At 32.6% G+C, this 22,391-nt stretch overlaps 2 protein-coding genes and 1 pseudogene across 2 annotated transcripts in view; all 3 read left to right on the top strand.

Moving 5' to 3' along the window:
* LOC108761963 (uncharacterized) overlaps positions 1-7,802 on the top strand; it is a 13,324-nt pseudogene extending 5,522 nt beyond the window's left edge.
* Positions 7,803-12,665: 4,863 nt separating this feature from the next.
* Positions 12,666-17,169, top strand: LOC108762028 (odorant receptor 22c-like). The gene is made up of 5 exons (XM_018508827.1): positions 12,666-13,465; positions 15,531-15,630; positions 15,780-15,890; positions 16,708-16,863; positions 17,116-17,169. The coding sequence occupies exons 1-5, from the start codon at positions 12,666-12,668 to the stop codon at positions 17,167-17,169; spliced, it is 1,221 nt and encodes a 406-aa protein (XP_018364329.1).
* Positions 17,170-20,165: 2,996 nt separating this feature from the next.
* LOC108761962 (odorant receptor 4-like) overlaps positions 20,166-22,391 on the top strand; it is a 5,042-nt gene continuing 2,816 nt past the window's right edge. Inside the window, exons 1-2 of the mRNA XM_018508753.1 lie at positions 20,166-20,941; positions 21,205-21,304. Coding sequence (XP_018364255.1) covers positions 20,166-20,941; positions 21,205-21,304 — 876 coding nt within the window. The remainder of the gene's footprint in view (positions 20,942-21,204; positions 21,305-22,391) is intronic.

The following is a 22,391-nucleotide window of genomic DNA, read 5'->3' as shown; positions in this document are numbered from 1 at the left end:
ATAGCAGGATATTTTGAATATTTTCTGTAATTATCCAAATTTTAGTAATATTACGTAACATAAAAGAAATTTTTCGCGTATTGTTGTTAAATGTATAATAATATATAGTGCGAAATATATTGTCATATTATCGTTCCTGTAGCTACACATACACATTGTAATTGTACTTCCACAATCTGCTTAGTTCCAAACCAAGAAATTATTTTTATTTGCATATTGCAAATATACAAACGTGTGGACGTTTACAACTATTATAGTGAATCTCAAAATTATCCAGTATAATAGTTATAATTTTACACAATTTTTTACCATGCGCTTGAGACTAAAGAAGCCTCTAGGCCAGTCCGCTGTGATTGTTGGTCGTCGATTTAAAAAAAAGTAACGGAAAAGTAACGAAAAGTTACTTTCTCAAGTAACGGTAACTGTAACGAGTTACTTTTAAAAATCCGTAACTAGTAACGGTAACTTGTTACTTTTTCTACTCGGTAACGAGTAACTGTAACTTGTTACTTTTAAAAAGTAACTTTCCATTCCCTGTATTTTATGATATTGTAACCTTCATCACTATTTATAAATAATAAAACTACTTATTTATTTTGTTAATCAATATGCAAAAAACGCTGATATGATTAAAAAAATCAAAAATATAGAATCAAGAGTTCTATTAAATTGAAGCAGTTTTCAATGTCAGTTACACAAATCTTCCCTCACACACAATGACCACGGTTGCCAGGTCTCCAGATTTCTACTGGAGACTGCAGTTTTCGGGACCAATCTCCAGTTCTCCACCAGACGGGAAAAATCTCCAGTTTTTCGCTCGCGTGGAATATTTATTAATTGCATATTTAAATTACGTGGAAAGTAATAAGAAAGTCTGTGATTATTTTCAGAGTTATTTTACGAATAATAAAAAAGTTTGTAATTGTGTTTGGACTGTATGTAATCTTGTAATCATAATAACAAGGTCTCTGTGATTGTGTTGACACTTTATGTTGGTCAAACATGAATAACACAAAAAGAAAATCTGCAACAGTAGTTGCAAAACACGAATTAACCCTGCGCATTTTTGTCTCTTTTTTTTCAATGAAACAATCGGCCGGCCTCCAGCGCACGGACCTTCAGGCCACAGCTGTATAGTGCTCGGGATCTGGCAACAGTGTTCATAACACGATAACACGTCATATTCACTCAAACTTCAGGCAATAGAAACTCTCAACTATGGTTTTTTCCATCAAGCTCTCAACGAGCAAATATATTGATTGAATATATGCCCCCTTCAAAGTGAGGATGCTTTTATAGGGATTATATTATCCGAATTATGCGTATCGTTTAACCAATCAAAGATATTTCGCATTTTCTGTTACACGGAACTGAATGTTCTTATTAGTTACGCGACAGTTGTGAAGGAAATATTAGGTGTTAAACTTAATTCCTGCCGTTTTTCGTCTCCAAAATTGATTTGTTTCGAAGGGAAATACCTTAATCAAAGTATTATTAATAAAGTAGAAAATGGAGGAAATTACTTTGATTGAGGTATTCATTCATCTACCCTTCGAAACAAATCAATTTTGGAAACGAAGAACGGCAGGAATTAAGTTTAACACCTAATCAGATCATGCGTGAAAGCTTTATAATAGACCTGTTCTTTTTTTTGCTGAACTTTTTCATCAGTTCGTCCTTCTTCTTTTTCTCTTCAGGAGGAAAGAAGAGGACAAAAGATGAACTGGTGCAAAAGTTCAGCTAAAAAGAATAGGCCTAATAATAAACCAATCACCAAACTCTTCTGAAGATTGACGCTTCTTCATATTCTGATGAGTTGTTCATTCATGGTAGTACATTGTGTACTTTCGTGTAACGATCATATTAAATTCCAAATGTGCACTAAAAAGTGACAGACTAAAGAAACATACCGATAACAATTTATAATTTAATCGAGGGCTTTTCAAGCCAATTGGTGCGAGATCATAAATAAATGTATCGAGTTTGTAACGATGCACGTATCTGCATGCCGTTAAAGTGGCTTTTGAGCACACATAAGGGTGCGCCTGTTAAAATAAGTATTGCGGTGACAGCCGTTCTGATGAAGATCGCTGAGACCGTCCGAATATCGCCGATCGATATCTCTCCTGCTGATATTGCAATCGGAGGGAATTACCAAATACTGTCGGAACATTACGAACGGGAGCAACAATTAATATACATATACGCGAAATTGATATTAACAAAGTTCTGTCCGTCCCGATCCTGATCCGATTTTCTCCGAGCCGATCTAGTAGCGAGTAAAGGTGGTAGAGCGTACTCTGTCACCGTCGAGTTCTCGACAACGACCGGCTTCCTGCGTTAGACCGCTGCACCGATGAGAATTCTCCAGGACGGATACTCTGTCCTGCCGAACGTACACGACCGCCGACCAGCTGCGTTCCTTGTACCGCTGCACCGATGGTATTTCTCCATGGCATAGCGTACTCTGCTTCGCCGAGCTTACTCGGCCGACGGTCGTCTACCGCCGAGTCTACCGCTCCTGCCGCACCAGTTCCTGGCACCAGCCGCCAGGGAATAATATCCTCGTCGAGAGTTCTCGAACGCTGGTTATTACAGGTGAATCTTGCTTCGGTTTCAACAGTATAGCATGGGATAGAGATTTTTCTGCCTCTGCCGAGTGTTCTGGCCGTCGATTACCGCCTTTTCTTCGCGCGCGCTCTTCAATTTTTTCCCATTGCGTTCGGGAAGAATCTCGAAATCCACCGCGCCGCGATCGCGTTCGCGCTTGGCGGATGCACGCGTTCTGCGATAACATCGAGACACAGAGGTCAGCTGTTCACAATCCCACGTCCCGCGCGTCACGCAATACCGCGTCGCGACGAAACTCGTCTGCACTACACCTACACAATCACATTGTACAGCGTACGTTACACACAATACACACACACTCACACATACGCGTTTCGATCCAACGCGATTTCGGCAAGCCGCGCTTTATTTTCTGATTATATTGTATTCTTTCCTTTGCTATTCTTTAATAAATATTTCTTTATCATTATCTAGAAGCACATCATGTTCTATTGCATCTCCTCTCTCCGCCACGAACCTCTTTCGTGTTCCGATCGATCGAAAAATCCGACGAGCTATTTCGCACGAAAATAAGGTAGTTACAAGTTCATTATGCAAAATCATGATATTACTAAAAATTTTCATTTGTTCAAGCATAATAGCAGTCACAATGATACCGTGTTTATCGTATGTATTATTTGAGACACAGAATATCAAGCAAAAATTGTATGCCGTGGGGACACTGATCAACAGATTTGTGAGCTCGATACATTACTGGGTGTTGCTCAAGCGAAGTGATGACATTCAAAAATTAATACGACATATGGAGACAGACTGAAATCTTATGCAAAAGATCGATGAACCAGAAATAACGCTGCAGCATGCCAAATTCGGCCGTTTCATTATCATAATCTGCGGGATAACGATGCAAAGTGGTTGTCTATTTGTCGGCTTCGGACAATCGATAAAAACTGCAACCATCATAATCGGCAACGAGACTTTTACAACACATTTGATGACGTGTCCAATTTACAACAAAGTCATCGACACGAGATTTACTCCTGTGAATGAGATCGCGTTAGTTTTCCAAAACTTGGTACTATTAGTAATAAGTTTCTGTAATGCCGGTGGTTGCAGTCTGGATGCTGTCTTCGCGATACATGCTTGTGGTCAGTTAAACGTGCTATACCCGTGGCTGCATGAATTAATTAAAAACAAAGCAAAGGAATATGATAAAACTGAAAGAAACCTGGCTGTTGTTGTATTCCATGAGAAGTATAAATACAATATAAAGATAGAATCACACCATAATCAATTTCTTGAATGATAAGTATGCATGCAGACATGCTTGCTCTGATGTATGCTGGAATTCGTTCATACATTGAGCGTTGCATACAAGAAATCAGGTATCGTGGAATTCCACATTTACGATGACTTATTTATAGAGTACGGATATTCGGGAATGATCCGGGGCGCGTGAGAAGAACCGCTTTGGGTGAATGAGTCGGATACTCGCTGAAATGAGATAGCAACGTTTCTCCAGGAGACTCAAAGCCCGCCGATTGTACCCGATCTATTCGAATATATCTACCTTGTTTGGCGCGCGGTCTGCTCAAAGGAAGTAGAGCGCAAAGATTTTTTTCTGTATTTTTTAGTATTGATTCGAGATTGCGTGAGAACCCTTTTCTTTAAAATGTACAAAATCTTTAAAGGAAAAATCGGCTTCGATTGATGAAATTGTCAAAAATATTTTTGATGTTCTTACAAAGCCGGAGTTTATTGTAAGAGTTATTCCACCTACTTGTATAAGATAATTTCATATTCTATTAATCGACACGAGCAAAGTAATAAACATAAATATAATATTTGTATAAATCGAAGTTGTTGGCAGGTTACTTCCTTTGCAGGCTGTGTTCCAAAATTCACTGCCGATGCTGAAAATCTACAGGTTACGTTACGTATATTATATATTTTCAGCACTGGCAGTGAATTTTGGAACACAGCCGCATTGTCAATAGTCGTGAAGTTAGAATCTGCCCTGACGAATTATTTCAATTTATACAAATATTGTTTATGTTTGTTACTTTGTTGGTGTCGATTTACAGAATATTATCTTATATAAGTACATAGATCGATTCTTACAATATAAAGTCGATCCGGCGCATTATAAAAACATCATAAATATTTTGTTCAATTTCAATTGAGGCCAATTTTTCCTCTAAAGATATCAGCATTTTGAAGAAAAGCATTCTCACGTAATCTAGAATTAATACAGAAAAATGCAGAAAAAAATCTCCGCGCTCTGTTTACATTTGGTGCTTTCCAATGCAATATCCCTTGACACTTTTGTGCACACGGCGACACACAAGTTGTGTTCGAATTGCTCATATTCGTCGATATAACACTACGCATCTATACTCAGCCGAGGGATGTGTAAGCTTGTGTTTTCTAGTTACAATTACTAAGCGCGGCGGTTGTAAATGAGATTGGAGAATAATCTATGCAGGCCGACACTAATTTTTTTATTTAATACAGATGGAGAGAGCTACATTTAATCGAACTCTATCCAAACCAGATCTAAACCATGCACAGCGTACATATTCTGTTCCAATTGAATCGTGCACAATGCTACACTTTGTGTATTCCTGTGTATATTTGTGTTAAGATGTGTTAAGCAATTGGACAGCACCCATTGAGTAGGCTGCACGTCATCCGAGATACTTACATTCGGATAAATCGAGTACAAACGACGGGCTTCGAGTCTTCACGAGAAATGTTGCTATCTCGTTTCACTGAGAATCCGACTCACATGTAGCGGTTCTCCACGAGCGTCCCGAGATCGTGCCCGAACATTCGCACCCTACTTATTTACAACAAAATTTTACTGTATTATTTATAAACGTTTACATGTTTCAGTTTTATATCACAACTGGAAAGTATTATGCATAAAGTCGCTCTTGTGGAATTAGTGGGAAGTACGATAGTCATATGTATGACTGGATATTACATTATTATGGTAGACCAACGACCATAAAAATGAAAACCTTATTAGACATACCTACATGTCATTTACTTATGAAAAGCAAAAACATTGTTACTCTAATATAAAATATATACATAAAATCATTATACAATAAAAATAAGCTTATATTTTAATTTTTAGGCTTGGGAAACGTTCGATGCAACGAAAATAACATCTTACGCCGTATTGTATTTATCTTTGTGTTTCAATATCTTTATATTTTGCTACATCGGAGTGATTATCACAGAGCAGGTTAAGAATTAAAACACACTGAAACCAGTAAGTCTTATAGCCTCTTTCACCAACTCCAATTAACGTTAATCGATGGTTAATTCAATCATCATGATGGCTATTATGAGAATAAAACATATTTATTTCATAAGAGCAAGAAAAGGAAGGCATTCTGATACATTAAATTGCTGGCGCTTCTAACAATAAGAATTGATCTTCTATTAATTTAACCAGAAGTTGGTGAAAGAGACCTGTAACCACAATTCAGTATCATTATGTTGTCGTTGTATAATTTTATGTATCATATTATTTATGCAACAACAACTAAACGATACCAATCTATCGTTAAAAGTTATCGACATACTGGACACTCTTAATTTTGACATTTTTTAAATAATTATTGACCATACTCGATACATAATTGTTTAATTGCAAGTGTTAGAAATTTTCTTCGTTGAAATAGACCTATTTCTCTACATTTGAAACTATAATCCAATAAGAGTGCAGAGAAAAAAAACTACAAAATAAACGCCGCCATTGGTTCCTACTTTTAACTTTTCTATAGGTATATTAATGGCAACGTGCACGTATTATAATAAAGAATCACTTACTGCGCAGCTTTGTCTACTCAACACAGTCAATATTTTTATAAAGAGTGTAATGTAATATTCTTAGATTAATAGAAACAAATGCTAAATTGTAATTACCTAACCTTCAACAAAGCCGAATACTTGTTTTTAACATTTAAAAAAAACGACAATAAGAGGCAAATGAGAGTAAGACAGTAATTGGTGCGCAATAATCAATTATAAAACAATGTGTGGTAATATCTTACATAGATGTATTTGAAAAAAACCTATGTTAACATTTGAACGTTTCGGTCAACATTTAGGGTCATCCCCTCGGCGCAATATATAAGTTCAGAACAAAACAGCATGGAGATTTCCTTGCATACTCAGCTACAGATCGAATAACAGCTCTGATGTAAGTTTATATCCATTCAGTTTGGTACCATGTCAAAGATAAAATGTAAAATTACATATCCTAAGAAGGATTAAACCTGCAAGAGAGTTTTTTGTAATTTTATCTTAATTTTGAATAACCAGTTTATCTAATAAGGTTCAATCCTTCTTAGGATACGTAATTTTACATTTCATCTTTGACATGGTACCAATTTGAATGGATAGAAACTTACATCACAGCTGTTACACGATCTGCAGCTGAGTATGCAAGGAAATCTTCACACTGTTTTGTTCTGAACTTATATTTTGCGCTGAGGATGGCCCTAAATGTTGGCCGAAACATTCGTGTGTTAACATAGGTTTTTTTCAAATACATCAATGTAAGATATTACCACATATTGTTTTATAATTAATTATTGCGCACCAATTTCCGCGCCTTACTCTCATTTGCGTTTCATTGTCATTTTTTGAAAGTTATTAATAAGTTTTTTATTTATTTAACATTTTATTAACCCAATTATTAAATTCTTTAATGAAAATTTTACTTTTGTGTCAATTTGTTAGTGTAAACTGGTCGGGCAAATGGCATATATGACTGACTGGTACAATCTACATAACAAAACTGCACGTGGTCTCATTCTGATTATCGCCCGATCGAATGATGTAATTAAGTTTACAGCAGGAAAATTATTCCATTTATCTATCACAACTTTTGGTGATGTAAGTTATACAAATATACCTTCCCTTTATTAATTTCATTAAATAGTAAACTAATTTTCCATATATTTTATTAATTATGAATTATAATCATCTTAAAAGAAGTGGATTGCTGAATAGTATTAATTATGTATTATGATTATGTCCATACATTTAATTATATGAGCATGCAAAATTTAAAATTTGAAATGTATCTTATAGAATGTATCTTGTAGTATAATATACAACTGCTTTGCATTGTGTAAAAATAAGCATGTCTGTTTCAGGTAATTAAAACTTCTATGGTATATTTAAATTTCTTGCGAACAATGACGATGTAAAACATGGTCAGTGAAACGTAAAGAAATATGTGTAATATATATTTCGTGGAATACATAAATATATCTTGAAAATAAAATTTAGTAAATAAAATCAATGTTTGTGTAAAATCTGAGACTATCAAATCAAATTATTTTTAAATGTCTCCTATAATTTTCTACAATTTTTCTTTCTTATGTGTTATTATTTCTATATATATACTGAAAAGTACTCATTTTTACTTATAGCGAAATTTTATATTTACTCGTTTTAAAAATATAAGAAGCATGCATACAATCGATTGAAAAAGAACATATCTGGTAATTACAGTGAATTTTTTCTTTTCGTGACACGCAACATTATCTTTGCATAATTGGTATATAACTTCTCGGCGAACAATTATTGATTGGATATGTAACCCTTTCAAAGCAGTTGTAATATCACGTTATTCATCCAACGTTTTCGAAAGTTTGCTCAGGCTCTACTTCACATTCATCTCTGGTACAATAAACTACCCATTCGTGACAGCGCATTGTGTGCTTTCATGAAGTGGTGATACTGAAAAAATGCTAATATCGGGTGCTTTCTATCTGATGATACAAATCGAGACAACATCGTCCCATTTTTCTTTTTATTACATATAAAGTAACAAAAACATGACAATGCTTGTGTGTCAGGAAGCGATTAATTAAATATGCCAAGTGCAGTTTGGAATCGGATACACATTCTTTTTCTTCATATACATATAGCTACTGAGTATTTTATCGTATAAGGAAAAAATGGAATGTAGTAAAAAAATTAAAAATTTTCTAATATATTTTAGAAATATATTTCATCATATAATTATGTTTCAATATATCATAATCTGCACGTAAAATATTAAGCGTAATGCCTCACTTATTAAATATAAGTTTAACTAAATATTACGATATTTATAATACCCTTAAAATCACGAAAAATACATGTAAGTACATTATAATATTTTTATGATCATATTATGATAACATAGGTATTTTATTGTAGAGAAATAATTTTAATATTACAGAATTAAAATTATAATTATACATAATTATAATTAAATAAAGTAAGAAATAGGTAGGGCCACGTACAAAAGATACAAAAATAAAAAAAATCTATTATAAAATAATAAAAATAAAATTGCAGCAAAATGTTTCGACACCGATCTGGTTATTCCCAATGTTGACAAAAAATATTTGTAAATGTTAAATTATTATATACAAATGGAAACATTATATAAATTATCTATCATTTAATACGTGTATAATATAATATAAATATTTGTTAATTTCTGAAATGCTTGCAACAATGTAGTCATTCCTTTAATCCTCCTTAATAATCCAGAAACTCAGAAATTACGAAAAATAATGGCATTTGCGTGTATTCTTGTAAATGTTGTCTCATTTTGTAATGTTAGTCCAAAGTTAAAATTCTCATAGTAGTCCAAAGATAAAATTCTCGCAAAAAACCTTGGAAACAATCCAGCAATGTAGAAGATTAACATAAAAAGATCTATAAAGAAAAACCGCAAAAAGTAACCTAACCGTAACACTTTAAGTTCAAACAATTATGCCACTGTAGAATGAAATTAACAAAATATTATATAAATACCTTCTTAAGAGAAGAATTTACATCTCGCTAAAGAAAGAAAAAGTAACAGTCGCTCGTAAAATCACATCTTATATCTGAGTAATTACAATGAGAACAAAAGTTGTGCCAATAATTATATAGCGTCTCAACAAATTATAATTAAAACTAAAAGTATTTTTAATTTCTACATATGTATATACTAAACCAGTGCTTCTTTCCGCTTCAGTTATGATTCAGTTACGAATTTAATTATTTCTCTTTAATCAAATAAACTATGTAAAATCCAAATATGTAAACAAAAAAAATTTTTATAAGAATTTTTTAAATTATGTCAATAACTATAAAAAGGAGTTTATAGAAAAATGCGAAAAATATTAGTGAGCAAATTTTATTATAAATCTCATATATTTACAACAAAATCTCTTGTTTCAAACACAGAAGCTGTTGCATCAAACTTCCACAACATACGGATGAATAAAAGTTCGAAGTTTTTCTAAGTACAATTTAGAACTTTACAGCCGTACATATAATCGTACGTATCAACCATACCAGTGCAAAACATGGTTTAGGCGCGATTAAAATATTAACTCGAAATTTATCAAAAGACCTGTAGTTGTTAAAGATTAATAAAATTAACCTCTCATTTTACGATTATATTCACATTCAAACTTAATATATACTTTGTACCAAAAGTTGACAAATAAAATTAATTGTAATTTTAAAATAACACAGAATTAGTGTACATGAAATTATTCAAAATTTTAAGCAAAATATTTTTCTAATTTTCATATTCAATAATTTCTAAATTGATTTACATCATTTCCTATTTTTTATGATATTGTAACTTTTATCATCACTTCCCTTATAAAAATTTTTCACCGTTTTTAGACTTCATACGGACCGTTTTTAGCCCGTTTGTAGCCCGTTTTTAGCCCGTTCTTGCTCGTTTCTTGCACTCACATGCACTCACAATGTATCATGAAGGAATGATAGTGAGTATACACGAGTACGCAATGAGTATTTTTGAGGAGATTGTCCGTTTTCAATATTCGTTTTTCCGCTGATGAACGACAAACGTATACGCGAGTATTTTTGAATGAATGGTCCGTTTTCAATACTCGTTTTTCCGCTCATGAACGACAAACATATACGCGAGTATTTTTGAGTGGATTGTTCGTTTTCAACTGATGAGTGAGAACACGTTAATACGACATTTCTCTTTTACTCGTACTTTTACTTATCATTTATTAATTACCATATCGTATGATTTCAAATAAATTAAAATAGAATTTATATAATAATTCATTATTTATTATTGTATATATATATATATGTTATACATATATACACCCACATATATATGTATATTAATAAATTAATAATAATAATGAATTATTATTGTATGAATTTTATTTTTATTTTGACAATTAATTTATCAATGGTTATATATAACTGTAATATATTCACGCGCGCTCGTATTTGTGTGTGTGTGTTTTTGTGTGTGCATACACATCAGAGTTCTAGTTTAATCTATCATGTCCCTTAATTATTTTTGAAGGTTAATCACATTAATTATAAAATATATTTAGAAAAAAGTTGTTTAATTTGAAATGATCTTCCTAATCTGCATGCAAAAGTATGAAGATAAACTTGTCAAAATATTAATAGTTTATGAGATATATTACACTTTATTCAGGTATAAATGTTTCATGAACTATTTTCAACAGTTGTACTTTAATATTTTTATGCACAGAATAATGAATTAAATCAATTGGTTAATCATTCAAAATCAAAATATGTAAAGTGTTAATGTCTAATGGCCTTTTAAGGTGTTTGTGTGTGTGTGTGTGTTTATATATATATCTGGATATATATAACATTACATATATGTATATAACTCATACACAATGTATTAAATATAATTACACCGTTAAAAATGTTCTTAAATTTCATTACATTTTAAGTTACACAATTTGAAATTAATTTCATGACATTACATCAAATTTAATGTATTTATAATTAAAAAGTATATTTGTGTACATATACATAAATTTAATGTATTTTTCATGAAAATTTATGAAATTTAATGTACTTTTCATAAAATTTTATTGAAAGTACATTAAATTTCATAAATTTAATGTACACGTTTAATATATTTAAGTAACTACTGTAACTTAATTTTCAGTTAAATCATTCATTACTTTTAATTTCGTTCATAACCACAAGCTTTATTTACATGTAAAGGAAACTCGTGGTTACATTTCTAATAGTGTACTATATAATAATTATAAGCTTTCATATAAGAGGTACATAAGCAAGCGAATATCGACATAGGAGTAGTGTGACTCAGTGGAAAAGTGGCAGCCTCGTAGAGCAGACTTGGAGACTTGGCCTCGGTTCGAATCTCGACAGGAGCGAAGCTGATTTTCCCGTGCTATCGGTTATGCCTTACTACGAGTAATTTCGAGTGGTGAAAACGTGCAATGTTAGTGACGAGTGCTAAATGAGTAGTTTGCACTCGTATAAATTTTTTCACTCAATTTTACGTTTTTACCATTCAAAAATACTCGTAATGTATACGTCTTTACCACTCAAATATACTCGTGTCCTGCATGAGTGCAATCCGTTTTAACCACTCATTTTTACGGAAAAGTTCCTGTTTGCGACCTAAAAACGGAGTTATACTCACTGAGTAAAATGCACGTTTTCACCACTCAAATTAATCGTTCGCGCGGGCTAAAAACGGGCTAAAAACGGTGAAAAATTTGTATAAGGGTTATAAATAAAGCTGTATTAATTTATTCTAATTTAATCAATATGCGAAAAAAAACATGATTACAATATGTTATCGAATAAAAAAAAGGCTATTAAATTGATGCACTTTCAATGAGACTTCCACGAACATTTCCTTACAATGTTAATGACATGCCATATTCAATCAGATTTCGCGTGATAGAAACTTTGAACCAGCAAATATATCGACTTAATATACGCCCCTCTCAGAATAAAGATGCTTTGTATATCGATTGATATTTCAAGCTTAACAAGTATCCAGTAACCAATCAGAAACGTCCCACGTTTTCCATTATACAGAACTGAATGTGCTCATTGGTTACACGATACGTATTAGAAAGAAAACATCAATCCATATAGAACTACTTTTTAATATCAGACCGATCATTAAACTCTTCTAAAGATTGGCGCAGGCGCTTCTTTATATTGCGGTACGATGAGTTGTCCATTCGTGGCAGTACACCGTGTGCTTTCGTGCAATGATCATGTCAAATTCCAAATGTGCACTAGAAAGTGACAGTAAAAAACATACGGATTACAATTTACAATTTAATCGTTGGCTTCTGAAGCCAATCGGTGCGTGGCCACAAATAAATGTATCGAGTTCATTATGCAAAATCATGATATTACTACAAATTTTCATTTGTTCAAGCATAATAGCAGTCACAACGATACCATGTTTATTGTATGTATTATTTGAGGCACAGAATATCAAGCAAAAATTGCATGCCGTAGGACCACTGATCAACAGATTTGTGAGCTCGATACATTACTGGGTGTTACTCAAGCGTAGTGATGACATTCAAAAATTAATACGACATATGGAGATAGACTGGAGTCTTATGCAAAGGATTGATGAACAAGAAATGATGCTGCAGCATGCCAAATTCGGCCGTTTCATTACCATAATCTGCGGGATAATGATGCAAAGCGGTTGTCTATTTTTCGGTTTTGGACAATCGCTGAAAACTGCAACTATCACCATCGGCAACGAGACATTTACGACACATCGGATGACGTGTCCAATTTACAATAAAATCATCGACACGAGATTTACTCCTGTGAATGAGATCGCGTTAGTTTTCCAAAACTTGGTACTATTAGTAATAAGTTTCTGTAATGCCGGTGGTTGCAGTCTGGCTGCTGCCTTCGCGATACATGCTTGTGGTCAATTAAACGTGCTATACGCGTGGCTGCATGAATTAGTTAAAAACAAAGCAAAGGAAAATGATAAAGCTGAAAGAAACCTGGCTGCTGTTGTAGAACGCCATTTAAGAATACTGAGGTATTTCACAAGCGGACACTCATTAAAAGCAATACATATCATTTAATATTCTATAGGAAATTTCTAAATTATCATTTAAATTAATAATTAATCATTAAAAAATTGATATTTGCGTTAAAATTATAATAAATTAATTTTCTTTTTCTTCTTATTTATTATTAAAAGAGAATTTTGTTGTCGGTTGTATTTATAAGAATACAATATAAAAATGGAATTACATAATAATCAATTTCTTGAATAAGTATGCAAGCAGACATGCTTGCTCTGATGTATGCTAGAATTCGTTCATTCATTGAGCGCTGTATGCAAAGAGTCAAGTATCGTAGGATTCCACTTTTACGATAATTCATTTATAGGGTACGGATGTTCGGGCATGATCCGGGGCGCGCGCGAAGAACCGTTTCGTGTAAATGGCTGTGTTCAGCAGAGAAAGTATAGCTTTGCAACTGTTGTAAAATTCTTCAATGATTGGTCTTGCCCTTAGTTCGTCATTGGATCTAAATGTATAAACTAATCATATTCAAGAATTATACAACAGTTGTAAAGCTGCTTTTTCTGCTGAACACAGTCAATGAGTCGGATGCTCGTTTAAATGAGATAACAACATTTCTCGAGGAGACTCAAAGCTCGCCGATTGTACCCGATCTATCCGAATATATCTATCTCTGCTGGCGAACGGCCTACTCAAAGGAAATCGAGCGCAGAAATTTTTTTCTGTATTTTTTAGAATTGATTCGAGATCACGTGAGAACCCTTTTCTTCAAAATGTACGAAATCTTTAAAGAAAAAATTGGCCTTAATTGATGAAATTGTCAAAAATATTTTTGATGTTTTTACAAAGCCGGACTGTATTATAAGCGTTATTCCACCTACTTGTATGAGATAATTTCATATTCTGTTAATCGACACGAGCAAAGTAATAAATATAAATAATATTTGTATAAAAATTGAAATTATTGGCAGATTACTCCCTTTATAGGCAGTGTTCCAAAATTTACTGCCGACGCTGATAATCTACAGATTACGTTGCGTATATTATATATTTTCAGCACTGGCAGTGGATTTTGAAACATAGCCACAGTGTCAATAGTCGTGGACATAGAATCTGCTCTGACGAATAATTTCAATTTTTACAAATATTATTTACGTTTGTTACTTTGCTGGTGTCGATTTACAGAATATTATCTTATATGAGGGTGCAGTCCACGTGATTTTACAAATGCTTCGAAGCATTTTTTGATTGGTCAATTAGTAAAATTATTTTTTCCGATTGGTCCATCAAAAGCTTCAAAGCATTTGTAGCGCCAAGTGGACCGCATCCTAAATAGATAGAACAATGCTTACAATATAAAGTCGATCCGGCTTCAAAACATCATAAATATTATTTTTGTCAATTCTAATTGAGGAAAATTTTCCCTTTAAAGATATTAGCATTTGAAGAAAAGCATTCTCACGTGATCTCGAATCGAAACAGAAAAATACAGACAAAATCTCCGCGCTCTGTTTACATTGGGTGCTTTCTAATTGCAATATCCCTAGACACTTTTGTGCACACGGCAACACAAGTTGTATTCCAATTGCTCATTTTCGACATAACACTACACATACTCAGCCTGTATAAGGGTGCCATTTCATTTGCGCATTTTTGTCATACGACAAATGTATACAGAACAGAGAGATCCTCGGATTTATATATGCCATAGCCGATCAACAAGCTTGAAAAATCAACCGTGCACAGCGTACATATTCTGTTTCTATTGAATAGTGCACAATGTTACACTTTGTGTATTCCTGTATACGTTCGTGTTAAGATGTGTTAAGAAATTGGAAAGTACCCATTGAGGTGGCCGCACACCAACTGAGATAGATATATTTTGATTAATCGGGTACAGTCGACAGTCTTCGTGTCTCTACGAGAATGTTGCTATCTTATTTAAATGAACATCCGACTCAGTTCCACGCAGCGGTTCTCCACGAGCGCCCCGAGATCTTGCCTGAACATTCGCACTCTACTTATTTACAACAAAATTTTCATGTATCATTTATATACGTTTACTCGTTTCAGTTTTACATCACAGCTGGAAAGTATTATGCATAAAGTCGCTCTTGTGGAATTAGTGGGAAGCACGATAGCTATATGCTTGCTTGGATATTATATTATTACGGTAGGGCAGCGACCATAAAACCGAAAAGCTTATTAGACATACCTACATGTCATTTACTCATGAAAAGCACAAAAACATTGTTACTCTATTACAAAATATACATAGAACATAATTATACGATGAAAATAAGCTCATGTTTTAATTTTTAGGCTTGGGAAACGTTCGATGCAACGAAAATAACGTCTTACGCCGTATTGTATTTATCGTTGTGTTTCAATATCTTTATATTTTGCTACATCGGAGAGATTATCACAGAGCAAGTTAAGAATTAAAATACACTGAAACCAATAATCTTAGAGCCTCTTTCACCAACTCCAGTTACCGGTAATCGATGCTTAATTCAATCATCATAACTCATATTGTGAGAATAAACCATAGTTTATTTCAAAAGTGGAAGAAAATGGAGGCGTTCTGATACATTAAATTGCTGCTGGCCCTTCTAATAATAAAAATTGGTTGTGTATTAATTTAACCAGAAGTTGGTGAAAGAGGCCCTTAATGACAGTTCGGTATCGTTATATTGTCGTTATATAATTTTTTGTACCATATTATTTATGCAACGACAACAAAACGATACCAATCTATCGTTAAAAGTTATCGACATACTGGACACGTCTGATTTTGACATTTTTTAAATAATTATTGACCATGTTCAATACATAATAGTCTAATTACAAGTGTTATAAGTTTTCTTCGTTGAGATGAACCAATTTCTCTAGATTTGAAACTATAATCCAGATTGCAGACTGCAATCTGGATGCAAGAAAAAAACTGCAAAATAAACACGGCCATTGGTTCCTTTTTTGAACTTTTCAATAAATATATTAATGGAAACGTGTATGTATTATAATAACGTATCGTATTATATTAAAGAATCACTTATTGCGCAGCTTTGTCTGCTCAACGCAGTCAATATTTTTGGAAAGAATGTAATGTAATACTCTTAGATTAATAGAAACAAATGCTAAATTGTAATTACCTAACCTTCAACAAAGCTGAATACTTGTTTTTAACATTTTATTAATCCGATTATTAAATTCTTTCATAAAAAATTTTTCTTTTGTGTCAATTTATTAGTGTAAACTTGTCGGGGAAATGGCATATATGACTGACTGGTACAATCTACATCACAAAACCGCACGCGGTCTCATTCTGATTATCGCCCGATCGAATAATGTTATTAAGTTTACAGCAGGAAAATTATTCCCTTTATCTATCACAACTTTTGGTGATGTAAGTTATATAAATTTACCTTTTCTTTATTTCATTAAATAGTGAACTAGTTTTCCGTATATTAATTATGAATTATAATCATCTTATATATATAAAAGAAGTGGATTGCTGAATTGAATTAATTATCTATTATGATTATGTCCATACATTTAATTATATGAACATGCAAAATTTAAAATATCAAATTTTAATGTATTTTATAGAATAATATATACTGCTTTGCATTGTGTATAAACAAGCATTTTGTTTCAGGTAATTAAAACTTCTATGGTATATTTAAATTTCTTGCGAACAATGACTATGTAAAACATGGTTAGTGAAACGTAAAGAAATATGCATAATATATATTTTGTAGAATACATAAATATATCTTGAAAATAAGATTTAGTAAATAAAATCAATGTTGATTTAAAATCTGAAACTGTCAGTTATCAAATTATTTTTAAATGTAACATATAATTTTCTATAATTTTTCTTTCTGTATATATTATTATTATTTCTACATGTATACTGAAAAGTACTTATTTTTATTTACAGCAAAGTTTTATATTTACCAGTTTTAAAAGTATGAGAGGCATGCATATAATCGAATAAAAAAGAACATATCTGGTAATTACAGTGAATTTATTCTTTTCGTCACACGCAACATTTTCTTTGCATAATTGGTATATAAATTCGCGGCGAAGAATTATTGATTGGATACGTAACCCTTTCAAAGCAGTTGCAATATCACGTTATTCATCCAACGTTTTTGAAGGTTTGCTCAGGCTCTACTTCATATTCAACTCTAGTACAATGAACTATCCATTCGTGACAGCGCATTGCGTGCTTTCATGAAGTGGTCATACTGAAAATAGGCTGATATCGGGTGCTTTCTATCTGGTGACACAAATCGACATAACATCGTCCCATTTTTCTTTCTATTACATATAAAGTATCAAAGACAGGACGATACTTGTGTGGGAGCAAGTGATTAATCAAATATGCCAAGTGAAGTTTGAAATCGGATATACATTCTTTTTTTTTATATACAGGGTGTCTCAGACCACTCATACACCCCTTTTATCTTGGAAACAGCATTTTCGAAAAAAACGTTTCAAACAAAAGTTGTGAGGTTCTAAATGATCTATTTAGTGATATGAAGCAAAAATGAAAATAAGAGAAACAATTATCAATGGCCTTAATCTTCACAAATGTTATTCAAGATATGATCCTGAACGACATTCAAAAGGCCGTCGATCGGACACCTTGCGTAATGCTAATACCGGCAGAACTGTAACTTTCAAGCCTTATAACTCGAAAAGTTCTTCATGAAAAATTATTTTATTATAATGTTTTGGAAAGCTCTCGAGGTATGCTGCAAGAATATGCAATAAAAAATAGGGGGTTTTATTTACAAAATTCAAAATGACATTGCTATGACCTTTTTGGCACCACTCAAGGTCAGACTGATCAGATCAATAAATAGGCCATCTAGAATCCCACAACTTTTGTCTGAAACGTTTTTTTCTAAAATGCTCTGTTTCCGAAATAAAAGGGGTGTACTGTTGGTCTGAGACACCCGGTATAACTACTTAGTATTTGTTATATAAGGAAACAATGAAATGTAGTAACAAAAATTAAAAATTTTCTAATATATTTTGGAACATTTCACCATATAATTATGTTTCAATATCATAATGTGCACGTAAAGCATTAAACATAATGTCTCACTTGTTAAATATAAGTTTAACTGGATATTACGACATTTATAATTTTGTTAAAATCATGAAAATTACATGTAAGTATATTACTAACAAAGTACATTATAATATTTTTATGATCATATTATAATAACATACACTGAGAAAAAAATATAGTTAATTTTAATAAATATTTAGTTCAATACTGCCAACTAAATATTTACTTACAGTAAATAAATATTTGTTTAGTAAAAAAAATAATTGTTAAATCAAATTAACATTTCTTGTATGAAATATATATACCTTTATATTTAATAAATATTTAGTTGGCATGTATTCAACTAAACATTTATTAAAATTGACTATATTTTTTTTCAGTGTATTTATATTATTGTAGAAAAATAATTTTATTATTACTAAATTAAAATTAAAATTAAAACTAAAAGTATTTTTAATTTCTATATATGGATATACTAAACCAGTGCTTCTTTCCGCTTCGGTTTTGATTCAGTTACGATTTTATTTCTCTTTAACCAAATATAGGTACTATGAAATCCAATATGTAAACAAAAAAAAATTTTAATAAGAATTTTTCAAATTATGTCCATATCTGCAAACAAGAGTTTATAGAAAAATGCGAAAAATATTGATGAGCAAATTTTATTATAAACCTCGTATATTTACAACAAAATCTCTTGTTTCAAATACGGAAGTATCAAACTTCCACAACATACGGATAAATAAAAGTTCGAAGTTTTTCTAAGTACAATTTAGAACTTTACAGCCGTACATATAATCGTACGTATGAAACATACCAGTGCAAATCATGGTTTAGACACGATTAAAATATTCGCCTGGAATTCGTCAAAAGATCTGTAATTGTAAAAGATGAATAAAGTTAATCATTTTATGATTAAATTCACATTCAAACTTAATATATATTTTGTAACAAAAGATAACAAATAAAATTAATTGTAATTTTAAAATAACACAGAATCATTGTACACGAAATTATTCAAAATTTTAAGTAAAATATTTTTCTAATTATCATTTTCAATAATTTCTAAATTTATTTATAATATTTCCTATTTTTTATGATATTATAATTTTTATCATCACTTATAAATAATAAAGCTCTATTAATTTATTCTAATTTAATCAATGTGCAAGGAAACCTGATTACAATATGTTATTGAATCAAAAAAGTCTATTAAATTGAAGCACTTTCGATGGCACTTCCACGAACATTTCCTTACAATGTACATGACAAGCTTTATTCACTCAGATTTCGCGTGATAGAAACTTTGAACCAGCAAATATATCGATTTAATATACGCCCCTCTCAGAGTAAAGATGCTTTGTATATAGATTGATATTTTATGCGTAACGAATATCGAGTAACCAATCAGAAACGTTCCACGTTTTCCATTATACAGAACTGAATGTGCTCATTGGTTACGTGATACGCATTAAGAAGAAAACATCAATCCATATAAAAACACTTTTTAATGTCAGACCGATCATTAAACTCTTCTGAAATTGGCGCAGGCGCTTCTTTATATTGCGGTACGATGAATTGTCCATCCGTGGCAGTACACAGTGTGCTTTCGTGCAGTGATCATGTCAAATTCGAAACGTGCTTACGATTACAGTTTACAATTTAGTCGATGGTTTCTCAAGTCAATTGGTGCGTGGCCACAAATAAATGCATTGAGTCTGGGGTGCAAAATCATGATATTACTGCAAATTTTTATTTGTTCAAGCATAATAGCAGTCCCAACGATACCGTGTTTATTATATGTGCTATTTGAGGCAGAGAATATCCAGCAAAAACTAAATACCATGCTGCCACTGATCAACAGATTTATGAGCTCGATGCATTACTGGGTGTTGCTCAAACGTAGAGAGGATATTCACAAATTGATACGACATATGGAGAAAGACTGGAGTCTCGTGCAAAAGACCGACGATCGTGAAGTGATGCTGCAACATGCGAAGTTCGGCCGTTTTGTTACTATAATCTGTGGGATAATGATGCAGGGTGCTTGCCTATTGTACGGTTTATTGCAATCTATAAAAACTGTTACCATCGTTATTGGCAACGAGACTTTTACAACGCATCCACTGACGTGTCCGATTTATAGCAAAATCATCGATACGAGATTTACCCCTATAAATGAATTCACGTTAGTTCTGCAACAGCTGGTAATATTAGTGATAAGTACCTGTACTGTCGGAGGTTGCAGTCTGGCTGCTGTCTTCGCGATACATGCTTGTGGTCAGTTGAACGTGCTGTACGCGTGGCTTCGTGAATTAGTTGAAAACCGAACGGAGAAAAATGATAAAGCTGAACAAAAACTGGCTGCTATCGTAGAACATCACCTAAGAATATTGAGGTATTTCGAAACAGACATTCGGAAAAACATACATAGTTTCTAATACTCTGTAAAAAAGTCGTAAATTATCAGTTAAATTAATAATTAATCTTTTAAAGATTAGAGATTACATTAAAATTAGGATAAATTAATTTTCTTTTTCTTACGGATTACTAAAAAGGAGTTATCAATTATGTTCATGAAAAGATATGTTTAATCAGTATAATGTTTGGATGACTTATTTATAAAAAAATTGTACTGTTGTAAACATTTATACGTTTCAGTTTTATATCACAACTGGAAAGTATTATGCATAAACCAGCTTTTGTGGAATTAACGGGATGCACGATAATAATGTGCTTGCTTGGATATTACACTGCTACGGTATGCTGTAGATGTGAGAAAATGCCAATTTTATTTTACACAAATAAATATCACTTATTTATGAAAAGTCGAACATCGTTACTGTTACAAAATGTATACTACAAACGGTAAATTATATAATACCATGTATGTAAATATAAAATCGGAATTTTTTAATAGAAAATACACGTTTATTGCATAAAAATGATAAAAAATATTTTATTCGAAGTATTGCCCATCGCTAGTTATACATTTTTCCCATCTGTCTGACAATTTGTGGATGCCACGCCAAAAAAATTGTTGCTCTTTTGAGCCAAACCAGTCATTTAGCCATTTTCGTACATCTTCGTAAGAAGTGAAGCGCTGCTGAGCAAGTGCGTGTCCCATCGATGCAAATAAGTAGTAATCGGACGGAGCCAAGTCTGGTGAGTAAGCCGTATGCGAAAGTATTTCCCAACCAAACGCTTCAATCGTTTCCTTGACCAGTTTTGCTGTGTGTGATGGTGCATTATTATGAAGCAAAATCACTTTGTGTTGCCTTTTTTGATATTAAGGTCGTTTTTAACGCAAAGCTTGATTCAAATTGATCATTAGTTGTCGGTAGCGTTCAGTATTAACGGTTTCGCCAGGTTTTAGCAGCTCATAATAGATCACACCTTTCTGATCCCACTAAACACAGAGCATTGTCTTTCGTCCATAGCGATTTGGCCTTGCAGTCGATGTCGATGGTTCGCCTGGAGTTACCCATGATCTTTTACGCTTAGGATTCTCAAAATATATCCACTTTTCATCGCCAGTTACAATTCGATGGAGAAATGACTTTCTTTTGTATCTGGCGAGCAGCATTTCGCAAGTGGTTTTTCGGTTTTCCTGCTGTCTTTCATCCAGTTCATGTGGAATCCATTTTCCCATCTTCTGGATCTTTCCCATGGATTTCAAACATATATAGAGACGGCATCTCATGTCACATTCAATTGATCCGCGAGTTGTTGTTGAGTTTGAGCGTTATCCTCATCCAACAATGCTTGCAATTCGCTGTCTTCAAACTTTTTCGGTGGTTTTCCACGTTCTTCGTTTCTCACGTCAAAATCGCCACTTTTGAATTTTT

The sequence above is a fragment of the Trachymyrmex cornetzi genome, unplaced genomic scaffold, assembly GCF_001594075.2.
Source record: "Trachymyrmex cornetzi isolate Tcor2-1 unplaced genomic scaffold, Tcor1.1 scaffold272, whole genome shotgun sequence".
Lineage (NCBI taxonomy): Eukaryota > Metazoa > Arthropoda > Insecta > Hymenoptera > Formicidae > Trachymyrmex > Trachymyrmex cornetzi.
The sequence above is the reverse complement of the archived record's forward strand: the minus strand, read 5'-3'. Positions and strand labels throughout refer to the sequence as shown.